Source organism: Protobothrops mucrosquamatus, unplaced genomic scaffold (genome assembly GCF_001527695.2).
Source record: "Protobothrops mucrosquamatus isolate PMUCROS unplaced genomic scaffold, P.Mucros_1.0 scaffold1607, whole genome shotgun sequence".
Taxonomy (NCBI): Eukaryota; Metazoa; Chordata; class Lepidosauria; order Squamata; family Viperidae; genus Protobothrops; species Protobothrops mucrosquamatus.
The window spans coordinates 94,459-119,550 of NW_015387770.1; the positions used below are offsets into that span (position 1 = coordinate 94,459).

Below are 25,092 nucleotides of genomic sequence, written 5' to 3' on the forward strand. Positions count from 1 at the left end.
AGAAATAATCTAGACTATATAAATTTACTCGGGTGGTCTGCTGTAAGGGTCTCCAACCGTGGCCGCTTGAAGGCGTGTGGACTTCAATTTCCCACACTGGCTGAAGTTCACAAGTCTTAAAAGTTGCCGAAGTTGGAGATCCCTGGACATCCAGCATCGTCCAGATGTTAGGTCTCCATCGGCCACTGACTCCTGCCTGGTGCTTTTTTGATCAGGGTCTTAGCCCACCTTCCCTTACCAGATTTCTGTGGAGAAAAGTACATGTATATGATCGTTTGTTCAACGATGTTTCAAAGTTTCTCACAATCTGTGCTCACACCTACGACCGTAACACCACCCCTGCAGTCCCATGACCATCATTTGGGCGCTAGGCCACCGGTTTGCATTTACACAACCCATTCCAGCTTCCTCCTGTCACAGGATGAATTGGTTGCTGTCCCTGGAATTCACGTGACCGTGTTTTTAAAACTTCCCTGTAGATGTCATGGATGTGGCGTGGTCCCCTCACGACGCTTGGCTAGCCTCCTGCAGCGTGGACAACACGGTTGTGATCTGGAATGCTCTCAAATTCCCTGGTAAGGACACTTGGAAACGACTTTTGGACTTTGTGCTTGAGGTGGTGGGGGGGACTCTGATTTTGGGTTTGGGGTTATAGAAACGGCTACCGAATTTAGGTTTGGCCAATGTAAAGAAAAGAAGAAATGGAGACATGATAGCAGTGTTTCAGTATCTGAGGGGCTGCCCCAAAGAAGAGGGGGCCAGGTTGTTCACCAGAGCACCAGAGGGAAGGATGAGAAACAATGGTTGGAAACTGATCAAGAAGAGAAGCAATCTGGAATTAAGGAGAAACTTCCTGACAGTGAGGACGATTAACCAGTGGAACTGCTTGTCTCCAGAAATCGTGGGCGCTCCATCACTGGAGGTTTTTAAGAAGAGACTGGACAATCACCTGTCTGAGATGGGATAGGTCCTCCTGCTTGAGCAGGGGGCTGGACTAGAAGACCTCCAAGGTCCCTTCCAGCTTCTATTCTATTTTAAAATGGCTAGTATATACTATTATGTAAAAATCAAACATTGAGGTTTCATGTTATTATCTTCTACTGCATCAAAAAGAGTCAGAAGTCAATGCTTTTTTTTTTCCTTTTCCCCCTCTGCCTACAATTTTCTCTCTTCCCCTTTTCCTCCCCTATTTTACCTTCATTTTTCTTTAAATTTAGTATTTTATGCTTTGCTGAAATTAATAAAAAACATTTTGAATCTCAAAGTTCCTTGGTAAAGGGCCAGCGCTGACTGAATTGTTCTGCCACTGTGTGAATATCTGTTTTTCTCTAATCTGAAAGCATTTCCAGTAACCAGTCTTTCCACTCTCTCTCTCTCTCTCTTTTTTGTTTTTACCTGTAGAAATCCTTGCCACTCTGAAAGGCCACTCTGGCCTGGTTAAGGGGCTCACCTGGGACCCCGTTGGGAAATACATTGCCTCTCAAGCTGATGACCGAAGCTTGAAGGTCTGGCGCACGATGGATTGGCAGCTAGAAACCAGCATTACCAAACCTTTTGATGAAGTACGTACGGCGAGAACGATCTTAACCTGTTCGCGCATCGCTCCATCCATCCATCCTTCCGCAGCCAGGCTGACAAATGCTTCCCAGTCAGTTCCAAAACACCCACTTGCCTGAGATTCTTTAAAGCAGCTGCATCTTTTCCTGGAATCTCATAGTGCAATGGTGGCGAACCTATGGCACGGGTGCCAGAGGCGGCACTCCGAGCCCTCTCTGTGGGCACGCGTGCCGTCGCCCCAGTCCTAGGCCTTCAGCTGGGTTTTATAAAACCTTTTCGCTTTAGGCCTCTGCCGCCGTGTGCCCCCCCAAAAAAGGTTCAATCAATCAGTCAATTTCAACTTCTTGTGGGGAAAAAAAATGATCTTGCAAAGTTGGAATTGATTGATTGAACTTTTTAGTCCCACCCAGTCTGCCATTACCACTGCAGCCATGCCCACCCAATGGGCCACACCCACCTGGCACTCGACGATGCATGTGGGTTTTGGGTTGCAGTTTGGGCACTCAGTCTCTAAAAGGTTCACCATCACTGTCATAGTGGAAAGGCCCAGCGACTTGAAAAAGTTGCAGAGAGCAGTTAACGTTCACACTCCGCGGCCCCCTTTTTTTTTCGGGAGGGGAATCAGATACAAAGTGCCACTGTAGGAAAGGATCAGGCTGAGCGTGTGTGTGTGTGTGTGTGTGTGTGTGTGTGACAAACGCGTCATCAGTTTCAAGTCCCTTTATGCCCACAAGAGACCTCAGCCCAGCCCACCTTGAATTCCATTGACTCTTCTCTACCGCCAGTTTGATTTGACCGTTAGTAGTTCAGATTTTTGTAGAGAGCAATTAGCATGCAATAAACCTGTGTTCATTTGAACTGCCTGGACTCTTGATTCCCTGCGCTCGATGGCTACACTGTCCTGTTCCATAACACAGGCAGTCCTCGACTTACGTTTCGCTTTAGTAACCGTTCGAAGTTACAACAGCCCTGAAAATATTAGTTTTTGCACTTATGACCGGTGTAGCACCCCCATGGCCACGTGATCAAAATTTGGACGCTTGGCAACTGACTCGTATTTACGACGGTCGCAGCGTCCCTGGGGAACACATCTCCCTTTTGCGACCTTCTGACAAGCAAAATCAATGGGAGAAGCCTGCTTCTCTTAACAACTGTGTTACTAACTTAACTGCACTGATGCATTTAACAACATTGGAAAGAAAAGTTGTAAAAGGGGGCAAAATTCACTTTTAACAAGTGTCTCACTTAGCAACAGAAATTTTGGGGTCCCTTGCAGTCGTACGTCCGGGACTGCCTGTGTTATATCCACCAGATGTGTTAGGGTGATACATCCCACGGCTGCAGAACGGGTTTTCAAACCCGGCCCTGCTGGCTGAGGAATTCTGGGAGTTGAAGTCCACGAGTCATAAAAGGGCCGAGTTTTGAAGAGCCTTGCTGTAGAAAATCAGAATAGCTCTGCTTATCTTTTTCATACTTCTCCGCCTGCGTACCTTTGCAAAAAAACAACAACCCCTGACTTACTTTTGTACACGCTGTCCTCGTTCTCTTTCAGTGTGGAGGCACAACCCACGTGTTGCGCATCAGCTGGTCTCCCGACGGCCACTACCTGGTCTCGGCTCACGCCATGAATAACTCTGGGCCCACCGCCCAGATCATTGAAAGGGACGGATGGAAAACCAACATGGATTTTGTCGGGCACCGCAAAGCAGTGACCGTAGTGGTGAGTTCTTTCCCATCCCGAAAGGAGATTGCTCCAAAGTTAACTACGACAAAATGGTGGTGATAATCCTGCTGGGGGGGAGGGGGGTTCATGATTAGGGGAGCCGCCTTCCAGGGGAGATAGGCGTCACAAAAATTCAATTGACAAATCAAATTTTGATACGGGCACATTGAAGGAGAGTCAAAATACACAGAATATCAAGAGTTTAATATCAAGACAAATACGTCTGGAGCTAGGGATGCTTTGATGGTCATAAGTGGGAGGACCGGTCCTGACTCATTTTTTCCAGTGCTGTCCTGATTTCAAACAGCTGCTTAAGGCATGGGTCTTCAAACTTGGCCCTTTTATGGCTTGTGGACTTCAACTCCCAAAACTCCTCAGCCAGCGTGCCTGGCTGAGGAATTGTGGGAGTCGAAGTCCACAAATCCTAAAAGGGCCAAGTTTGAAGACCCATGCCTTAATTAAGTCGAGAACCACCTGCCAAGTATCTGCTGGTTCCTTTTCTTAAAGTACCTTTTTTAAAAATAAAAAAAACCTTGATTTATCTTCTTTCCAGAAATTCAATCCAAAAATCTTTAAAAAGAAGCAAAAGAATGGCAGCTCCACCAAACCAAGTTGTCCTTACTGCTGTTGTGCAGTTGGCAGCAAAGACCGATCTCTTTCTGTCTGGGTAAGTAACAGGTCTGGTCAGATTTAAGGGGTTAGGTCAGGGGTGGGGAACCTTGGCTCTTTTAAGACTCGTGGACTTCAACTCCCAGAATTCCTGAGCCAGCATGGCTCAGCTTGGAAACCTCTCCCTTTCCCCTGAGCGTGGCTGGCTCAGGAATTCTGGGAGTTGAAGTCCACCAGTCATCAAAGAGCCAAGGTTGCCTACTCCTATCCTAGGACGAAGATTAAGAGCAGGGGTCTTCAAACTTGGCCCTTTGATGACTGGTGGACTTCAACTCCCAGAATTCCTGAGCCAGCGTGGCTCAACTTGGAAACCTCTCCCTTTCCCCTCAGCATGGCTGGCTCAGGAATTCTGGGAGTTGAAGTCCACCAGTCATCAAAGAGCCAAGGTTCCCCGCCCCTGGGGTAGATTGTCTTTTTTGCATGTCTATTTTTGCAAAATCAAATCAAAATCTTTGTGCCTTTCTTGGGATGACATTTTTAGGTGAGGGATGTCCAACCTTGGCAACTTTTAAAACTTGCAGACTTCAACTCCCAGCATGGCTGGCTGGAGAATTCTGGGAGCTGAAGTCCGCAAGTCTTAAAAGTTGCCGAGGTCGGACACCCCAGTTTTAGTCTTCTTCAGATTCAGATCCTGCTTTGCTTTGAAACTGACCTCAGACTAAGCCAGGTTCCATGTCTTTCGAAGGATTGGGTTTTTTTAAAAGGCCCACCTTGTGAGTTCTCCATCCCTTCCCCTTTAAACATGCAGGAGAGAATGTGGGGGTGCTTGTGGGTCACTCCCATCTTTTAAAAAAGGCAATCAAATGGCCACTCAAAGCATTTTGCCTTCGTGGCTCAGAATGCTGTAATTTCTACTAGATCATAAGAGTGATATTCCCTCCTCCTCCAGATTCAAACATGGGGAGTTTGGGGTCCTGATGTTTTTCTGAAATTCAGATTTTGCTGAATAACAGCAATTCCCAGCAGCCCTTGGTTTTTCCATACCATTGGGAGCTGCTTGGAATTGTACTGTTGTCCTCCAGTTCCGACTGTTACGTCCATTACGGTTGTCGCAGTTATAAAAGGGTTAGGTGACCAACCTGATTTTATGAAATATTTTGGGGCAGTCATTAAGCAGCCTAAGTGCAAACGCCCCAGTTGTTTACTGTAGCAACATTTTGAGAGTTTGCCGATGGGCATAAATCAGCAAATGGACATAAATCGAGGATTTGAAGGCTGCAAGTTCCCACCAATTTGCTTAAATTTTCCACTCTTAGTTACTCTTGTAGCACAGATGAACGCATGCTCATTTAAGTACATCGTTAAGTCTCAGGACGTGAGACTCCTTTTGTAATACTCATACTCCTGTCATTTTGTTTTTAGCTGACGTGTCTGAAAAGGCCTTTGGTTGTCATACATGAGCTATTTGACAAGTCCATCATGGATATTTCATGGTAAGATAGCTTTCACAGGCACTTGCCTTCAGAAGTTGTGGGTGCTCCATCACTGGAGCCTTTGAGGAACAGATTGGACAACCGTTTGTCTGAAGTGGTATAGGGCAAGGGTCTTCCAACTTGGCCCTGTGATGACTTGTGGACTTCAACTCCCAGAATTCTTCAGCTGGGCATTTTGATGAAACTGGGGGCTTGGATCCAGACCAGGGGTCTTTAAACTTGGCCCTTTGATGACTTGTGGACTTCAACTCCCAGAATTCCTCAGCCAGGCATGCTCGGCTGTGGAATTCTGGGAGTTGAAGTCCACAAGCAGGGGTCTTCCAACTTGGCCCTTTGATGACTTGTGGACTTCAACTCCCAGAATTCCTCAGCTGGGCATTTTGATGAAACTGCGGGCTTGGATCCAGACCAGGGGTCTTCCAACTTGGCCCTTTGATGACTTGTGGACTTCCAACTCCCAGAATTCCTCAGCCAGGCACACTGGCTGAGGAATTCTGGGAGCTGAAGTCCACAAGTCATCAAAGGGCCAAGTTGGAAGATCCCTGGTATAGGGTTTCCCGCTTGAGCAGGGGGTTGGATTAGAAGACCTCCAAGGTCCCTTCCAACTCTTGTCATTTTGTCATCATCCTACCGTAGAAGCTTCTTCAGTTCGCTTCACTTCTGCAGTCCAGAACCGAAGAAGCTTCTTGGATGAGAAGCGAAACGTCTTCAAGGAAAAACAAAGAAAGCCCAGTTGCGTTTTTTTTGGGGGGGGAGGGGAAAGCACCTTTGGGAACCTGGATGACTGAGAATCTCCATAGACTTTTTGTTTCTTCTCCTTCAGGACTCTGAACGGCCTCGGCATTTTAGTGTGTTCCATGGACGGGTCCGTGGCCTTTCTGGATTTTTCCCAAGACGAGCTTGGCGACCCCTTGAGCGAAGAAGAGAAGGTGCCCGTGGTTTTGGTTTAGCTGAGCATTCTAACCTTTCAAATTCCTTCTATTTTAAATAATAATAATAATAATAATAATAATACCAGACTGCCTAGAGCAGGGATCCCCAACCTTTGGGGCACCAGGGACCGGTTCCGTGGAGTAGAGGTTTTTCCACGGACCGGAGGGTGCGTGGTTTTGTGTGCTGCCTGCATCCTGCAGATGGGGCTTTGCTTGTTTGTGCGGACCGGTTGCTGGCATGCCACGACCCGGAACCGGTCCACGGATCGAGGGTTGGGGACCCCTGGACTAGGAGATCTGATCCAGAGGACGCCACTTACGTTCTGATGTTCTCCCCCCTTTCAGAGCAACATCCACCAGTCTACCTATGGGAAAAGTTTAGCGATAATGACGGAGGCCCATCTCTCGACGGCTATTATTGAGAATCCGGAGATGCTCAAGTACCAGCAAAGGCAGCAGCAAATGGAGAAGAAGAACGAGGCCCTCCGAGACGGAATTGGTCTGGGAGTAGCAGTCACAGCTCCTAAGTTGGCCAGCATGGTGAATGGAGAAAGCTTAGAAGACATTAGAAAGGTAGTTTTTTTTTTCCTGTGCCCCGTTTCATTCCTTTGGTCCTTCTTTATAATAAACTCGTAAACTCAAATATCCGTATCATGATGTAGCCGTGGAAGATCTGATGCCTCTTTGATAGAAGATAGCCTTCCTTCTTTCCTTCCTTCCTTCCTTCCTTCCTTCCTTCCTTCCTTCCTTCCTTCCTTCCTTCCTTCCTTCCTTCCTTCCTTCCTGCCTGCCTACCTACCTACCTACCTACCTACCTTCCCTTCCTTTTCCTTCTTTCCTACCTTCCTATCTCCCTTCCTCTCTCTCATTTCTTTCCTTCTCTCTATTCAGGTATATGTTTCTTCCTTCTTCCCTCCCTCCCTCTCTATCCCTCTTCCAATCGCCTTTCTGTCTTCTCTTTACTCCTCTCTTTAGAGGAATATCTTCCTTCCTATTTTGTGCCTAGGGAACACAAGGCTGAGGCAGCCCATTGTTAACAGACGAAGCAAAACTGCCCTTAAAAGTAGATTTCTCGATTAACGCCCTTTAAATATGTCATGGGGAGTAAAACAAAAACAAAAACAATGGCCAAAAGGAAAAAAGGGAGCTTTCATATCAACCTAAGAGATATTTTGATATATCTATTTAATATTGCTTGATCCACCCCGTTTATATGGCCACCAACCTGAACAAGGGATACTGGGAGGCTGGGGCTTGGTCAAACTTCGTCGCGACTAAAAACCCAAAATCTTAGTCATCCTATTTCTTCCTGGCAGAACCTGTTAAAGAAACAAGTTGAGACGCGGACAGCCGATGGCCGGCGAAGGATCACACCGCTCTGCATAGCTCAGCTGGACACAGGGTACTGTTTTCAAAATATTTTGGACTTTTGTCTTGTTTTGTTCCCAAAGTAGCCGTGGACAAAAATGCTTCCACTCTCTCAGCGCTAGGAAGAAGCAGGCCTGACCAAACCACTTTAAAAAGGACCTCACCCCCTCCAGCTAGGACTGTAATTCCAAATATCACTTCTCCTTTTTTTTTAAAAAAAATCACAGTGTGATTCATAAGTCCTCAACTTGCGACCAGAATTGGGAGCGGAAGCTCTGTGGCTAAGCGAGACAGTTGTTCAGCGCATTGTGCCCAGTCGTACGATCTTTTTCCGGTTAGGCAGATCACCGCGGTCATAAAGCGAAGCGTGCTGTTGTTTAGCAAATCCGCCACTCTTGTGAACTGAATCCTCCTGATTTCGTAACGTAGTCATTAAGCGAACCCCCGGCTTCCCCGTGGATTTTGCTCGTCCGAAGCCAAACTGGGAAGGTCACCTATTGGCGATCATGTCACCCCCCCCCCCGGGATGCGGCCCCTGTCGTAAATGCATACCGGTTTCCCAAATATTTAAACGTTGATCATGCGACCTGGGGACGCTGCGGCGGTAGTTAGCGTGAGGCCTGGTCATAAAGTCACGGTTTCCTGTCGTTTTCTGTTCAGTCCTTGAACAAAAGCTTGTAAGTTGAAGATGACCTAGACAGGACCTATTTAAAACATTGGTCCTGATCGGTCCGGTGGGGATAACACACCCCCATTTACCCCTGACGGCCTTTCTTTTTCCAACAGGGATTTTTCGACCGCCCTCTTTAACAGCATCCCACTCTCTGGGTCCTTAGCCGGGTCCATGATGTCAGCTTCCCAGACCAATCAGCTCATAGCGTTAGATTACAACACGGCCAACTCCCTGGGCACCGCTAAGCCTGCCTTAGAGCCCATGGCAGCGGCCGCTAAATCGGCGGAAGACGTAGCCAACAAGGATGGGTGAGCATCAAAAGAAAGGCCTTCTCCTTCTGACCTGGGTGAACTTAGGACCCATTCACTGAAGCATGGGTTGGCGTAGTGAGGGGGACGTCCCAAAGATGCTTTTTCAGAAGAGGCAACTGGACTTTCTTGTTTTTCTTTGAAGATGTTTCTCTTCTCATCCCAGAAGCTTCTTCAGCTCTGACCGGATGGTGGGGGAATGGAAGGATTTATACTCCTTGCAGACAGCTGGTCATTTGCATCCTTTTAGAGAGTCGTTGAAGCCACCTGGAGGTTTGTCTGTGTCCTCAGGGTCACCTGAGTGGCGCAAATGGGTGTGGAGTCTTTTTGGAACTGCTTTCAGCACACCCATTTCACTACTCAGGTGACCTTGAGGACACAGGTAAACCTCCAAGTGGCTTCAACGACTCTCTAAAAGGATGCAAATGACCAGCTGTCTGCAAGGAGTATAAATCCTTCCCTTCCCCACCATCCAGTCAGCGCTGAAGAAGCTTCTGGGATGAAAAGCGAAACATCTTCAAAGAAAAACAAGAAAGTCTAGTTACCTCTTGAAAAAAGCACCTTTGGGACAACCACGACCTGGACGATGGAGAATCTCGATAGACATTTAGTGAGGTGAAAGCTCTACCTGTGATGGCCTTCATTTTCAGAGACCTTACACTTACGTATTTATTTTTCACATCTTTGAACCATCGATCTCCCTCAAAAGATTTGAGATTCTGGGCGGTGAACATTAAAATACGAAAACGATATATAACTATTAATTTATTTTATTTATTTATTTTTAAAAAAGGCAAGCACTGTTAAAATTAGCTAACTACCTCCAGGATTGCATGTTCCTCTGGACTCCCCACGCAAGGCCACAGAGCCATGTTTTGATTCCTTTTCAGGAGGCCAGGAGTGGGGGGGGGCTGCCTCACCTCTGGGGGGGAGAATATTCCACAGGGAGGGGGCAACAGCAGAGAAGGCACTCCACCCATCAAAGTTCTTTAACTGACGGCATCTACAGGATGCCTGCCCTGCCTAATCCGGTGGGACGGGCCGATGTAATGGGCTGAAGTCCGTCCCATTGGTAGAGTGGTCCCACGCTGGGGGGTTTAGGACAATTCGCTGCAGCCCACTCGCTACGGCCAATTTACCACTACCCAACTCGCCACAGCCCATTCACCACTACACAACTCCACCACGACAACTTGCCGCAGGAGTTGCGCTAACATCGAAGAAACGGTATAAAACCATTAAAGAAAGGATGCGATAAGGAGGGACCAAACGAAATGCGAGTGACCAAAATTAAAATCTGGCTCAATTATTGGAAAGAATTAAAATTGAATTGTTCCACAGCTGGTTGTCCTGTGGCAAGTAGGCAGTAGTGAGTTGGCCGTGGCGCATTGTCCCATCCCGGTTTCCTTGCTCCTACCTACCTAGATATGCAAGTGGAAACTTCCCAGTTAGGTCAGGTTCCATTTCCGAAGGACGTGGAGACGGCTCGCCTGGGTGCTTCTCTCTCAGGCGTCCCCAATGTTTCATGTCATGGATGCCAAGCAAGCCCACCCCTTTGTGTGATCTGGATTTGTCCCGGTCCTGGATACTTCTCAAGCCTGGCAACTTGAAGATGTGCGGACTTCAACTCCCAGAAGTCTGGCTGGGGCATTCTGGGAGTTGAAGTCCACAGATCTTCAAGCTGCTAACGTTGAGAACGACTGCTTTAGAAAGTGAGCCCTTGCCCCAATTCGACAGGGTAGGGGTTAGAAACCATAACTGTTCGTGATGCTGTTTCTTGCCGATTGTGAGCAGAGCGGACCCCTGCCAGATACGTGGGGGAGCTTCAAATGGGTTTATTTTATTTTTGCTTTCTCTTTTCCCAGTGCGAACGCTACCTCGGCTTCAGCTGCTCTCCCAGCCTCTTCGCCCTCGGTGCTGTCCACCTCTTCTAAGATTGAGCCCATGAAGGCTTTTGATTCTCGGTTTACAGAGCGATCCAAAGCCACCTCAGGGACTTCCCCCGTCTCGCACGCCAATCAGGTTTCCTTGGACAGGTGAGGCGCAGAACCGGAAAAGAACCATTTCAGCCGAACCGGAAAAGAACCATTTCAGCCGGACACCGTATTTTAAGCAAAGGAGACAGCACCGCGCTGATCTTCTCTGTTTTTCTGAGAGATGCGCTCCAAAGGAGAGCTGGCTTAGGGGGAATATAAGGTCGACAGGGCTTCTGGCGTTGCACTTCACAAATTTAAATGTCCACTAGATGGCAGCAAGGAGACCCAGAAACTCTCGTTCTTTGGCGCCCTCTCGTGGTCAGCCAAATATTGACAATCTCGATCCGAAACCCTACTTTATTTGTCTCTTGGCTTTGTCATTTTTAGAACTAACTCAAGACTACAGACATGTCCAATACCCCTGCTTCCTCCTATTTTCTCCACAACAGCCCTGTAAGGAGCATTGGGCTGAGAGTGACTGGCCCAAAGTCACGAAACCCAGCCAGCTTTCATGCTTAAGGTGGAACTAGAACTCAGAATCTCCCGCCAGGAGTCTTCAAACTCAGCCCTTTTATGACACGCTGGCTGAGGAATTCTGGGAGTTGAAGTCCACCAGTCGTAAAAGGGCCAAGTTTTTTCTGCCATTTTCTCGCCCGGTTCCTTAAAAACTGGGTCAAACTTGTTTTGTTTTTTGTTTTTTGTTTTCCTTTTTCTGCAGACTGAAGGAGCAGAACTCCGTTCGGGAAAGCAAACCCAGGGATCTCCTAGAGAGTAGCAGCGATAGCGAAGAAAAACTCGCCGTCAAACCCTTGTCGCTCTCCAAGCGAAAGCTGGACCTTGACGTTGAAAAGAAGAAGAAGGGAAGACCTCGGAAAGACTCCCGGCTGATGCCTGTCACTTTAACCGTTCAGGTAACCGAAGGCGGTTGTCATCTCTCTCCGATACACGACGACAGATCCCCCCCCCCTTTTTTTTAAATCCATTTTAGAAACCAGACTGTACGTTCTTAATCTAGCTGCAGGCAAATTAAGCAAATCATCCTGGTTTATTGCATAGTAGCACGGAGGATGTTAGCTAGGGGAGTCATGAAACATTTGCAAGAAGACAGCCAAGCTCAGAGAGCACCATAGTTCAATCCTAAGGTGCAAATATTCTCTCCTATTGGCGTGCTGGCGCCTGGTGGCGCAGCAGTTCGAATGCAGTATTGCAGGCAAACTCTGCCCACGGCCTGGAATTCGATCCTAATTGGGCTCAAAATGGACTCAGCCGTCCATCCTTCCGAGGTCGGTAAATTGAGGACCCAGATTGTTGGGGCCAGTCTGCTGGCATTGTAAACTGCTCAGAGCGTGCTGTAAAGTAGAGGTCCCCAATCTTTTGGGCACTAGGGACCGGTTCCATGGAGAGAGGTTTTCCCGCAGACTGGAGGGGGCGTGGTTTCGTGTGCTGCCTACATCCCACAGATGGGGCTTTGTTTGTTTGCGCAGACCGGTTGCTGGCATGCTGTGGCCCAGTACCGGTCCACAGACCGGGGATTGGGGACCCCTGCTGTAAAGCACGGCGGGGCAGTGTATAAGCCTAGGTGCTATCGCTAGCTATCGCTATTGAAAACAAACAGTGGTCTCTCTCTATATATATCTACTTGATTTAATCGATTCCACTCTGATTTTTCTCACCAAACACACGTGCGCTTCAGCCTGGTTGGGTTATTTCAAACCCAGCTCAGATGCACCATGCAGAGTTCTTCTGAAGACCAGCTAGATCAGCGCCCCCACCCCCCACCCCCAACCTTTTGAACACCAGGGACCGGTTCCGTGGAGAGAGGTTTTTTCCACGGACCGGAGGGTGCGTGGTTTTGTGTGCTGCCTACATCCCACGGATGGGGCTTTGCTTGTTTGCGTGGACCGGTTGCTGGCATGCCGCGGCCCGGTACCGGTCCACGGACCGGGGATTGGGGACCCCTGAGCTAGATTGCTTAATTTAATCAGCCAGCAGAATTTGTGGCAGAGTGGAGTTGAGAGTGGCCTCCTTCTTAACATGCTTTGTTTTGTCTCCCAGTCTCCAGCTATATTAGCATCCGAGAAGGATGGTGTGTGCCACAGTACACCCTTAGCACTTAAACTGCCGACCCCGGTCCTACAGAAGTCATTTGCTTTACAGGTAAGAGGTGGATTGTATTTGTTATTAGGTTCTTGTCCTGCCCTTTTTCTACCTGTCTAACCTAGAATCATACGCAGGGCCTCCAAATCTATCTAAATATCTATCTAAATATCTATATTTCTTCTTAGCTACTCTATCTAGTTCAGCTTTATCTATCTATCTTTATCTCTATCTCTATCTCTCTATTATCTATCTACCTATTTATCTACCTACCTCTATCTCTATCTATCTATCTATCTATCTATCTATCTATCTATCTATCTATCTATCTATCTATCTATCTATCATCTATCTATCTATCTATCTATCTTTTTAGCTACTCTATCTAGTTCAGCTTTTCTCTCTCTCTCTCTCTCTCTCTCTCTCTCTCTCTCTCTCTCTTTCTTTCTTTCTTTCTTTCTTTCTTTCTTTCTTTCTTCTGTCGGTCTGTCTATCTTGAGGAGAGGAACGTACCAGCACCTGCGCTTTTAACTACCACCCAGATCAGGTTCTTCACAAACTTCCAGGTTTCTCCGCTGGCTTGAACTGGGACTGCTCAGGGCTTCAGATGAAACCTCTCTTGCAGGTGAGCTCTGATCCCTCGATGTATATCGAAGTGGAAAACGAGATCACGACCGTGGGAGGGTCCAAACTCAGCAGACTGAAATGCAACCGAGAAGGGAAAGAGTGGGAGACGTTGCTCACCAGCCGAATTCTCTCCGCGGCGGGAAGCTGGTAAGCGTGGGGGTCTGGGCACGCGCAGTGAAGAGAGAACGTGCTAAAAACTTGGTGCATTGGATTAAAAAGTGACCTTTCCCAAGGTGAGGCCTCTGTGTTGATCTGAGACTCCCAATCCACACAATCCTAATATTTGGGGATCAACCATCTCCCTTTTAGGCCTGTCTCGCTCGCCCCTGTAAGCAAGGGATCCAGAATCATCCTTGCAAAGATTTTTCTATCCTGGATCCTTTTGAAGCTGGTTGGGTTTGTTCATGTGCCTGGTTTAACTTTAATGTTGATTTTTTTATTTTGGTTTTGTTACTGTTTCGTAGGCTAATCGGCTTTGCTGGAAAGGTTGAGGAATTGTGCCTTTTTCTTTTTAGGTTTTTTTTTTTTAAATCCCATCTTTATTATTTTTATAAAAAACATAAGATGGTGAAAACACCTAATATTCCCTCCTGCTTCTATTTTCCCAACCACAACAATCCCATAAGGTGGGTTGGGCTGAGGGTGAGAGGGACTGGCCCAAGGTCACTTCGCTGCCTTTCATCCCTGAGGACTCACAGTCTCCTAATCATTGGCTGAAAGTTCCCCAGCCAGCTTTCATGCCTAAGGTGGAACTAGAACTCCCAGTCTCCTGGTGATTGGTCCAAAGTTATCCAGCCGTTTTCATGCCTTAAGGCGGGACTAGAACTCACCGTCTCCGGATGATTGGCCCAAAGTCACCCAGTTGGCTTTCATGCCTAAGGCGGGACTAGAACTCACTGTCTACTGGTGATTGGCCCAAAGTCACCCAGTTGGCTTTCATGCCTAAGGCGGGACTAGAACTCACTGTCTCCTGGTGATTGGTCCAAAGTCACCCAGTTGGCTTTCATGCCTAAGGCGGGACTAGAACTCACTGTCTCCTGGTGATTGGCCCAAAGTCACCCAGTTGGCTTTCATGCCTAAGATGAAACTAGAACTCCCAGTCTCCTGGTGATCGGTCCAAAGTCACTCAGCCAGTTTTCACGCCTAAGGCAGGACTAGAACTCACCATCTCCGGATGATTGGCAGAAAGACCTTCAGCTGGCTTTCACACCTAGAGTGGGACTAGAACTCCCGTCTCCCTCTTTCTAGCCTGATGCCTTCACCATGAGTCCAACGGACCCAATGTATTTCTCTTGTGCTTTTTTCCCCCCCCAGCGAGGTGGTGAGTGTGGCTTGTGAAAAGCGGACCCTCTCCGTGTTTTCGGCATGTGGCCGTCGCCTCCTCCCTCCCATCGTCCTGCATTCCCCCATCTCCACGTTGCACTGTACAGGGTTTTACATCATGGCTCTCACCACAGCAGCAACCCTATCGGTCTGGTAAGCAGTGAACCTCTCTTTCCCTCCCCGACAGTCTTTTCCCTTTGCAAAGACGCGTCACGTGGAACGGAATGACCTTTTTGTTCTCCCACATCTTTTCCCCCTTGCTTAGGAACGTGAGGAAGCAGACAGTGGTGGTGAAAGACGAGTCCCTACAAACCATTTTAGCAGGTAATGGCAGTCAAGTCACCCGGGCCCATCGGATTCCTCTTTACAGATCGCCCTGGACTTAACGTCCCTTCGTTTCGCGACTCTTTCCAAGTTTTCACGGTGCAAAAAAGTGGCCCTTGCACTTACGACTCTCACAGCATCCCCGTGCTCTCACACAGTCAAATTTGGGGCGCTTGGCAACCGACAGGCGTTTACGACAGTTGCGGGTCCCAGAGCGATGCGATTCGCTGAATTGCTGCACGACTCGTTTAACAACCGCAGTAAATTTGCTTAATAACTGTGGCCCAAGAGGTCATTAAATCGGGCTGACTTACTTATCATCACCTCTTCCTTGGCAGCAGAAATTCTAGTCCCTGCAGTTGTTAAGTTAACAATACAGTCATTAAGCAAATCTGACTTAAGTGAGTGGTTGTCGGGCATTAGCTGGAATGTTGACAAGTGATAATCACATTGTTCTGTCCCAGCCTATGTGAGTCCTTGTTATACTCACAAGGAGAAACCCCTCTTCCAACAAGCAGGCTGGAACCTCAGGAAACAACCAATCCCCTTTTATTATTCACAGACCTGAGTCAATGTCCAAGGCAAACAAACACAGTTCACAGAAACTCGATTCCTTAACACAAACGGTTGCCTTCAGCAACCAGCACCTCCCACACCTTCCCTTTTATTATGCAGCCAAGATGTGGCTTCCTAATGCCTTCTCCTTTGTCTTTGGAGCCGCCCCATTGCATTCCTCTGTCCTACTCGCTTCTCTTGCTTGCACATTCATGCATCCGGGATCTGTCCCAGCTGTTCTTCATCACTGTCCAACTCAGACTCCCAGCACAGTTGTGTCTCAGCCTGAGCACGAGTAGAGGGGCCAGGCTCCTCGTCAGACTGTAAGTCTTGGAGCTCTTTAGAGCCTTCCTCTGACTCTGATGTCACTCCAGGCCCCTCCTCTTCCTCCTCCTCCTCATTCCCCAGACTCAGCTGCCGGGTCCACTGGCTGGCGAGGAATCACAACACACATGATTGAAGTTGTAAGTCTGAGGACCACATGTAGGTCACTTTTTTTTTTCCAGTGCCGCTGTTAACTCCCAACGGTCACTAAATGAACAGCTGTAAGTCAAGGACTACCTGTCCTTCCCCTGTCAGCTGATGAGTCCCCTCCCACGTTTCTGCTCCCAAGAAAACTGATGGGTACGTTTGACCTTTGCAGGAAGTGAAACCACCGTCTCTCAAATCTTGCTGACTCAGCATGGCATCCCCCTGATGAATATGTCGGACGGAAAAGCATATTGCTTTAATCCTTCTCTGTCTTCCTGGTAAGTCTCAGAGTGGGAGATATAAGGAAGGCGATTCTTTAAATGCTAAGCAGGATAGATCTGCAGCTAATACTTTCTGGAACAAACTATAAGTAAATACGACAATAAGATGTGGTTTTATTTTGCTCCATTCCTGTCCTGGGCGAAAGATAAGGTCCACCCATGAACTTCCAATTCAACTGATTTATTGCTACTCATGTCTGTGCCCAGGAATCTTCCCGACTCATGCTTAGCACTAGAATGGAGTTAGATAAGAATTCAAGGGGAATTGGACTCGAACTAATTGTGGCTACGTAGGGATTCTAGGCTGGCGCCTCTCTTGACCCCACCACCCTCAGGTTCTGCCACTCCTTGTCCTACAGTTTCTTGGGCTTGCTGTCAATTACAAGAATACAGGCTTTGTTTGTTTGTTTGTTTTAAAACTGGAAACCTATTTTGCAGTTGGCCAGCCCGTTTAAGTGGAAGTCTGGCTTTGCACGGCGGGATGAATCTTAAACGGGAATCCAGGTTGGGCTGGATGGGAAACGAAATGGGTTAAATTTCCAACTTGCAAGTGTTTAATTTTGCGAGAAGGCTTGCCCTCCCCCAACTTGGTTAACTGGGACATGTTCTCTCTTTCCAGGAACCTTGTCTCTGACAAGCAGGAAATGTTGGCACAGTGCGCAGACTTCAGGAGCAGTCTACCATCCCAGGAGGCCATGCTGTGTTCGGGACCTTTAGCCATCATCCAAGGACGAATGTCTAAGTACGACCTTGTCTTGTCTCACTCAACCTCTCCGCCTTTAGCCACCGGGCCATCAGAACGGGCCAAGCTCTTGACCACCAAAAGCTTGGTGACCCCTGCTTTGAACTCTGAACACAGCAGCCCCTGTTGGAACTGTGCAGACTTCCCCCCAAAAGCTCCTTCATAGTTTTCCCGTCAAAGGCAGGGGAAATCAGGAGAGTCATACAGTTCAAATGAGTACAGATAGTCCTCGACTTACGACAGTTCGTTTAGCGTCCGTTCAAACTTACAACAATGCTGAAAAAAGTGACTTTAGGACCATTTTTCACACTTAACAACGGTTGCGGCCTCCCCCTGGTCACATGATCCAAATTCAAAAGGCTTGGCCACCGATTCATATTTATGATGGTCGCCGTGTCCCGAGGACACGTGATTTCCCCCCTTGCAACCTTCTGACAAGCAAAGTCAACGGGGAAGCCAGGTTCACGTAACAACCGTTGTGACTTGCTTAACAATTGCTACGGTTCGCTTAGCAAACAGTGGCAAGGAAAGTCGTAAAATGGGGCAAAACTCACGTCACAGATGCTTCACTAGATTTGGGGCTTGATTGTGGTCGTTAAGTCAAGGACTATTTTTATAAAGGTTTATTGCAAGCTTAAGAATCTGGCCAACTAACACTCAAGGGAAATGAGTGGGAGATAAGAAAGGCATTCAAGGTGGGCTGGATTTAAATCTCTTGTGGGCACGCCGAGACTCGTGACTGATGACGCCTTTGACCACCCCTCCCTTGGGCTTGGCCTGGTCATCTCCTACACCTCCTTCTACTCTCAGCTCCTAAAAGCTGCCTCCTCTTTGCTCCTTCCCACAGCTCTGGGCGACAGGCAGCCAAATTGTTCTCCATGCCTCATTTGGTGCAGCAAGAAACTACCACGGCGTACCTGGAGAATCAGGTGGCCTCTGCCCTGGCTTTACAGTCAAGCCACGAATATCGTCACTGGCTGCTTATCTATGCACGGTACCTGGTTAAGGAAGGTAAGGAGCGATGCACTGGTGTGACGGTGTCAAAAGGTCTCGTCGCAGGACGTTCGCTGTCCCGATCAAAGCTGCCTTTTGCAATTGACCGATGGGGATGTTGTCAACGCCGACGGGGTTCAAGTGGTGCTCCAGATGTTTGGGGATTCTTATTAGTATGGTTGTCTATACAGAGATGTTCAGACTGGATTTGGCATTTTTATCGAAGCCTTGGGTCCTCCTATAGGCAGATGTTTTTAATAATGTCAGAGATGCCGTCACAGGATGTGAGCTGTTCCAAGTAAAGTGGCCTTCGGCAATTGACCGACGGAGATGTTGTTAATGCCAATGTTACGGTTTGTCACACAGTCATCCAGATGTTTTAGACTGGATTTGGCATTTTTGTCCACCTTTTTGAGTCCTTCCTAAGGATCTGGGATAGGCAAATGTTTGATAATATCCTTGCAGGATGTCCACTGTTCCAAGTCAAGCTGCCTTTTGCTATTGACTGATGGGATTCTTGTCAATGCGGATGGGGTTGATACGGTGTTCCAGATGTTGGGGGATTCTTACGATTACGGTTTGTTGCACAGTCAGCCAGATGCTTGGACTGGATTTGACATTTTTACCCACCAGCTACTGAGACCTTTCAGAGGATAGGCCGGTATTGTTGTTTGATTGGTATCGTTGCAGAATGTCAGCAGTTCCAAGCAAAGCTGCCTTTTGCAATTGGCCGATGGGGACGTTGTCAATGCCGACGATATTCAAACGGTGCTCCAGACATTTGGAGATTGTACCCCAGGCACCTGTTGTTACTAAATTAGTTGGAGGAGAATATGGCCCTGTTTGTGACTCTTCTTTTCTTACCGTCTTCCAGGCTTTGAATATCGCTTGAGGGAATTATGCAAGGATTTGTTAGGCCCTGTCCATTCTTCCTCTGGAAGTCAGTGGGAATCGACCGTCGTGGTAAGCATTGATTGTGGGGTTTTTTTTGGGGGGCACACATAAAATTATATTTCCCCCCCTCCCTCCCTAGCTCAGCTGCGGAACGGTTCGGCTTGAACGCCGGCCATCTTCCAGCGTTCACTTTTCCCGCCACATCCAGGAGGGAATGTATGGCATGCAAATAATCCTCGACTTACCATCACAATTAAGCAACCTTCCTGTTGCTAATTGAGATGTCTTAAGTGCTTTTTTTTTGCCCTGTTTTACGACCTTTCTGGCCACCGTTGCTAAGTGGATCGCTGCAGGGGTTAAAATTATAATACGATTGTTAAGTGAGTCTGGCTTCTCCCCCCCCCATTGGCTTTGCTTGTCATAAGGTCGCAGAAGGGGATAATAATAATAATAATAATAATAATAATAATAATAATAATAATAATAATAATAATAATAATATTGGAAGGGACCTTGGAGGTCATCTAGTCCAACCCCCTGGACGTGACCCCGGGACACCGCGGCCGTCCTAAATATGAGTCCGTCGCCCAGCAGCTTAATTTTGATCACGTGACCCTGGGGATGCGGCAATGGCTGTAAGTGTGAAAAGGGGGTCCTAGGTCGCTTTTTTCAGCGCCTTGAAACGGTCTCTGAACGAACTGTTGTAAGTCGAGGACTACCTGTATGGTTCAATGCCTTGTGAATAGTAGAACCGCTTCTACTCTAGAAGCTTTCCTCCGGAGCCTCTTTCTACAGAAATAAGGTTCAAGCGGAGATTTTGCGCCCTCTGCTCGGTCTTTGGGGCCGTTTCCATGCCAGACAAGTGACAGGAAACAGCTCAGTGCAATGGCTATCCTGCCTATGAGATGCTTATTTGTGTATACGTGTGTGTGTGTGTTTTGTGCAGGGCTTACGGAAACGGGACCTGCTCAAGGAACTGATGCCCGTCATCGGGCAGAACCTTCGCTTCCAGCGACTTTTCACAGAATACCAGGAGCAGCTGGACATTTTGAAAGACAAGTAGCCCCCCCTCCGAGACGTTTCTCCAGCCGATAGGAGAGCAAGGAAGAAACAAGAGGGTCCGTTGGCAGAAGCTAACCCTGCTGAAAAACGCGGGGCAGGAGCCAAATCTGGGGGTCTTTTTAACCAGCCTAAAATGTTGTCGTTTTGAAAAGAAGATCGCAAGAGGAAAAGCGTGACAAGCTGGGGAAGTGACAGGACGCGTTCCTTGGTTTTTCTCCTGGGAGTTGAGCATCGCAGCTTACCGCTGTCGGGGCGTGAGAACGGTCTTCAAAGGGGACGGTTGGACTCCAGATCCGATGTACCAGATATCAGAAAGACACGGTTTTGTGAGCCTTTTGAATATCCTTTGAAAAGCACATTACAAGAAGCTAAACTGAATGTCATACAGGCCCTCATTACTTTACTGAGGACTTTACTGAGGATTTAATCTATTGGGGTGATGGAAGGAGGAGCCCCCCCCCCAAACAGGAGATCCTAAAAACTCCTCCAGAATTATGCAGCCCACAAACTCTTCAATTGCGGACAACCATTAGAAACGAGAGGCTGTTTGATCACACAAGGGACTATTTTTATACTAGAATTTGCTAACTTGTAATATGAGAATTTTATTTGGCCAATAATCCCACCCTCTTCCCCCCCCCCCAAAGTCCTCTTGTTACATCAAACGTAACTTCATTCATTATGACGGCTACGTTGCTGAACAATTGTACCAAAATAAATGTCTCTCTCTCTCTCTCTCTTTTTTTTTAAAAACTATTTGTAAAAGGTATTGGCAAAACGGGAAGGGGTAGGTAAAAACGGGAAGGGATTTGGGGAGGGAAGATATTTTTTTTTGTAAGTACAATTAATAAATGAACGTTGCATTGATTTCAGAACAAACAACGAATGTCTGTGTGCTGCTTGTGGTAGCATTAAATGTACAAGCCCCCCCCCCCCCTGTAAAAAACAATTTTTTGAATTCGGCCTTCCTTGTCGATCGATAAGTCGGTTTTATTTATTTTGGCGGTGGGTCCTTGTGTATCACTGGTCCAAAGCAGTTTACAAAGCAAGGGAAATAATCTCAAATTACGCCGATGAATGACCCATGACAGAATGAAGCAACATTCATGTAAACAGCCTTCCTGATGTTACATGTCTGATGTTCTCCAGAGTGTTACATGTACTGTATAAACTTGCTGGTTTTAAGTCTTTTTTTTTTCTTCCTCATTTGCAACTGCGTATTCTGTCCTGTAATAAAGATGTGTTTTTTATTATCATTTCCAAGGAATATTAGTTGGGCATTTCCAGACAGGATTTTCAACCTAGTTTTATTAGGAGGGATTCTTCTAAAAAGCCACGTAATGTTGCTTCAGAGGGGTTGGATCAGATTTGACCGATGGAAAAAAGGACGGGGCAGACACATCTGTTTTAAAAGCTTATCTAAACATTCCAAGGAAATATATTTAAAAATGTAGTATATTATAGTCCAGATTAAGACTGGAGAGACTCAGAGCAGAGTCCTCACACAGCCATGAAATTCATGATCTATCTTGAATTGTTTCAGGGATGGAAATGCAACAGTGTCAAATGATGTTGGGTGCAGAGACACTCATGATTAGATTTTCCAAAACAGGACAAGTACTCTATGCTACGTTGGCTTATAAAATTCTCCATGGGTGTAGGTGGATGGATTAAGATTGTTTGGTGGGATATTTACTGTCATCCATTCAGACTAGAAAATGCTGGTGGCTGGTAGAGGGTGAAGTCAAAATTGGACAGGGCAGAGATTGGACTAAGTTTAATAGGTGAGATCTCTGGTTTAAAAATGCTAGGTCCTTGCATTCAAGGGGGAAACTGTCTATCTTCACTCGGTTTGGTGGAATTGGAAACATCTCATTTTAGGCAAACAACGCCCTGAACCTGATCTATATTTATTACTGGAAAAATAAAAACTAAAAATACTTCTTGAAGAGTGGCATTGCCTCCCTTTCTGCCTATAGGAATGAGTATGGAACAAGTAAGTGCCACGCTCTTAAATTAAGCTTATGAATTTGTGCATGTCTGCATTATTTTTGACAGCAATTATGAAGCGGTTGAGGCAGATGCCTTAACTTCTCAATTTAGCTTAGAGTCCCGGGCTTGTCTCAGAATTCACCAACCAGCTGAAGAAAGACCCACTTTTATTACTGGCGAAAATAAAAAATATTCTGGGGAATTCTGGGCGTTTCAAAAGTTGCCAAGGTTTGGCAATCTCTGCCATAAAGCGACCAAAGAAGAAGCGGAACCCTTAGAGGCAGCTTCTTGTTTCCTCCAGCGGGGGGATTGCTTTTCGCGCCGTACCGCGCTAAACCGGAAGCAGGGCCTCGGAGCGTCTTTCCCAGAAGTGGAGTTTTTCGGACAGACGTTGCCGTTCCTCGCCGGGTGATTTCGGACCGGAGCGGAGAAACAGACCCGCGGCAGCCATGGGGAAAAGGCAGCACCAGAAGGACAAAATGTACGCGAAGCGGCTCTGAAGGGTCGTGGGGCGCCTTGGAAGGTCTCCGGAAGTGGAGGGAGGGTGGTATCTGGGGCCAGCCTACCTGGCAGGGAGGTTGTGACGGGGAGGAAAAGGGTTCCTGGAGGGGTTTCAGTTCGGGCACTGGCTCTTCTTTATTTCTTTGCTTCCTTGGACTCTCCTGCCAAGCTGAAGGCGAGGGGGGAAGCCAACGAATCATTCACTGCGGTAGATAAATAGAAAGATAGAACGAGATAAATATGATTGATAGAGATAAATATGATTGATTGATTGATTGATTGATTGATATGATAGAGATAGATAGATAGATAGATAGATAGATAGATAGATAGATAGATAGATAGATAGATAGATATAAATATTGATAGATATGATAGATAATAGATAGAAAAGATATGATTGATATATATGATATAGATAATAGATAATAGAAAGATAAATTTGATTGATAGATATGATAGATAATAGAAAGATATGATTGATAGATATGAAAGAAATATATAGATAATAGAAAGACATAAATATGATTGATAGATATGATAGATAATAGATATGATTGGTAGATGATATAGATATGATTGATAGATATAGAGATATAGATGATTGATAGAAATAGATATGATTGTTAGATATAGCTAGAAAGAGAAATAAATATGATTGATAGATATGATAGATGTAGGTAGGTAGGTAGGTAGGTAGATAGACAGACAGACAGACAGACAGACAGACAGATAACCCTCCTAAAGCATGGCTGTTATGGTATACTTCCCATCACTCCCCTGTGTTATGTGGTGATTTGGCTCCAGTTTTCCACCCTTCCTTCCCCTGCTTGCGCGCACACCACAGACATGATGGTGATTAGTCTGCATTACTAGTTATGGCAGTTTAACTTCAGATAGCATGGTTGCCATAGTGCAAGAGGCGTGGAGTGCAGTGTTGAGGAAGACCATTCTGTCCCACACCCATCACGTTGGTTTACAGCCCAGGTAGGGTACAGCCCAGGTAGGGCACTAATCTGGCTCCATCCATTGGGTGCAAAAGGAACGGCTGGAGGGGATACGCTTCCCTCTAGCACAGTTTCTCAGATTTGGAAATTTTAAGAAATCTGAACTTCAGAGTTGAAGTGCGCACATCTTAGTGGCCAAGATTAAGAGACACAGCCCTAGCATGTCAGAAAGGACACATACAAAGACTCTGTAATTAGAATCCAATACCTCAATTCGCTTATCTGCCTTGCTTCTAAGTCTAGGTACATCTTTCTCTTTTAGGTACATCACATGTACAGAATATACCCATTTTTATGGAGGGAAGACAGTTGGTATGTAACTACACCTGTTGAATTTTTGTCTCCTTTGCATGTCTAATTTATATTTTGGGTCCCTCCTGGGGGTGGGTGGGTGGATTGAAAGCAAGATGCTATGTCCCTCATTTTATCCCAGTTGTAAGATAGGCTAAACTAAAATGGAGGTTGGCCAAAGCCACTTAATTACAACATATTTATAGGGTATTCATGTGAAGATGAATATGCAGGATGTGTGAGATATATATATATATATAGATAGATAGATATGTTTTTCTTTGAATAGAAATTCCACAGTCCAACTTCCGGCGCCTGCCTTTTGATCACTGTAGGTAAGTTTGAAAGAAATCATAAGAGTCGTAAAAATCATAAATGTTGCTTCTTTCCTTCACGCTTTTATAGGGATCTTGAAATTTGCTTTTAGTTGGAATCAGTTTATATGGGTGGGTTTGGTCATTCAACAATGTGTGTTGGCTTAACGTTACGCCAAATGGATTCACTGTGCTTTTTTTATACTAAAATGGAATTTTTTTCCTGAATCCTAGCTTATCTTTGCAACCGTTTGAATATCCAGTTTGCACACCAGATGGGACCATTTTTGATTTGCTGTAAGTTATCTTTATTCCAGTTTCTCTTACATTTGTTTTGTTGTCTTTTAACAAAAAAAAGTACTTAAATGTAGAAACCAATAATGTCCAAGCCGTTCTGACTCTGCCTGTCTTGTTTTAGGAATATTGTGCCATGGATAAAAAAATATGGAACCAATCCAATCACAGGGGAGGTAAGTAAGACCACAAATATTAAAATCTCAAAAAATGAGAGCTTGAAAAAGCAGGTGCAAAACCCCATTTGGGATATGTATAAAGTAACAAGAAACAAGTCCCAAATATGTCAGTTTTTTAGGATAAGCCAGATCAGGAAACAGATACCACAAGATCTACTGGAAATCTGTTATTGCAGAATGTAATTACAGAATCTTAAAAGCTTGGCAGAAATTCTCTCTTTTCCTCCTTATACTAAAGAGAATCAAAGTGGGGCAATCTTGAGTTTCTTCCTCACTTCTTCCTGTCTTTTGGGGCTAAGTTGGTGTTTATCTTGTGGCTGCTGTAAACTTTCTTATACAAATGCTCTGTGTATTAAACGTTTGGCCACCATTGATTCAAGAAACTGGGTAATGGAACAATAATGAGAGCAAAGGCCTGTTAGGTTTTAGAGGCTTACTCCCTCATTGTGTTTGTTGTTCTTCCAATGAATAGTGTGTGTGTGGGGGGGACCCACAGATCTGTGTGT

General features: G+C 46.3%; 2 protein-coding genes across 2 annotated transcripts in view; both read left to right on the plus strand.

Moving 5' to 3' along the window:
• Positions 1-20,638, plus strand: part of LOC107293408 (protein HIRA) — a 27,735-nt gene extending 7,097 nt beyond the window's left edge. The window contains exons 4-23 of the mRNA XM_015822559.1: positions 480-575; positions 1,402-1,562; positions 3,110-3,277; positions 3,834-3,947; positions 5,312-5,382; positions 6,206-6,311; positions 6,660-6,887; positions 7,631-7,716; positions 8,469-8,663; positions 10,529-10,699; positions 11,358-11,550; positions 12,695-12,796; positions 13,362-13,510; positions 14,678-14,839; positions 14,952-15,010; positions 16,209-16,314; positions 16,937-17,059; positions 17,907-18,070; positions 18,927-19,015; positions 19,893-20,638. Of these exons, the coding sequence (XP_015678045.1) occupies positions 480-575; positions 1,402-1,562; positions 3,110-3,277; positions 3,834-3,947; positions 5,312-5,382; positions 6,206-6,311; positions 6,660-6,887; positions 7,631-7,716; positions 8,469-8,663; positions 10,529-10,699; positions 11,358-11,550; positions 12,695-12,796; positions 13,362-13,510; positions 14,678-14,839; positions 14,952-15,010; positions 16,209-16,314; positions 16,937-17,059; positions 17,907-18,070; positions 18,927-19,015; positions 19,893-20,009 (2,660 nt within the window). The 3' untranslated portion in view covers positions 20,010-20,638. The remainder of the gene's footprint in view (positions 1-479; positions 576-1,401; positions 1,563-3,109; positions 3,278-3,833; positions 3,948-5,311; positions 5,383-6,205; positions 6,312-6,659; positions 6,888-7,630; positions 7,717-8,468; positions 8,664-10,528; positions 10,700-11,357; positions 11,551-12,694; positions 12,797-13,361; positions 13,511-14,677; positions 14,840-14,951; positions 15,011-16,208; positions 16,315-16,936; positions 17,060-17,906; positions 18,071-18,926; positions 19,016-19,892) is intronic.
• Positions 20,639-22,365: 1,727 nt separating this feature from the next.
• PPIL2 (peptidylprolyl isomerase like 2) overlaps positions 22,366-25,092 on the plus strand; it is a 32,581-nt gene continuing 29,854 nt past the window's right edge. The window contains exons 1-5 of the mRNA XM_015822565.1: positions 22,366-22,481; positions 23,771-23,820; positions 24,089-24,134; positions 24,348-24,410; positions 24,532-24,583. Of these exons, the coding sequence (XP_015678051.1) occupies positions 22,450-22,481; positions 23,771-23,820; positions 24,089-24,134; positions 24,348-24,410; positions 24,532-24,583 (243 nt within the window). The 5' untranslated portion in view covers positions 22,366-22,449. The remainder of the gene's footprint in view (positions 22,482-23,770; positions 23,821-24,088; positions 24,135-24,347; positions 24,411-24,531; positions 24,584-25,092) is intronic.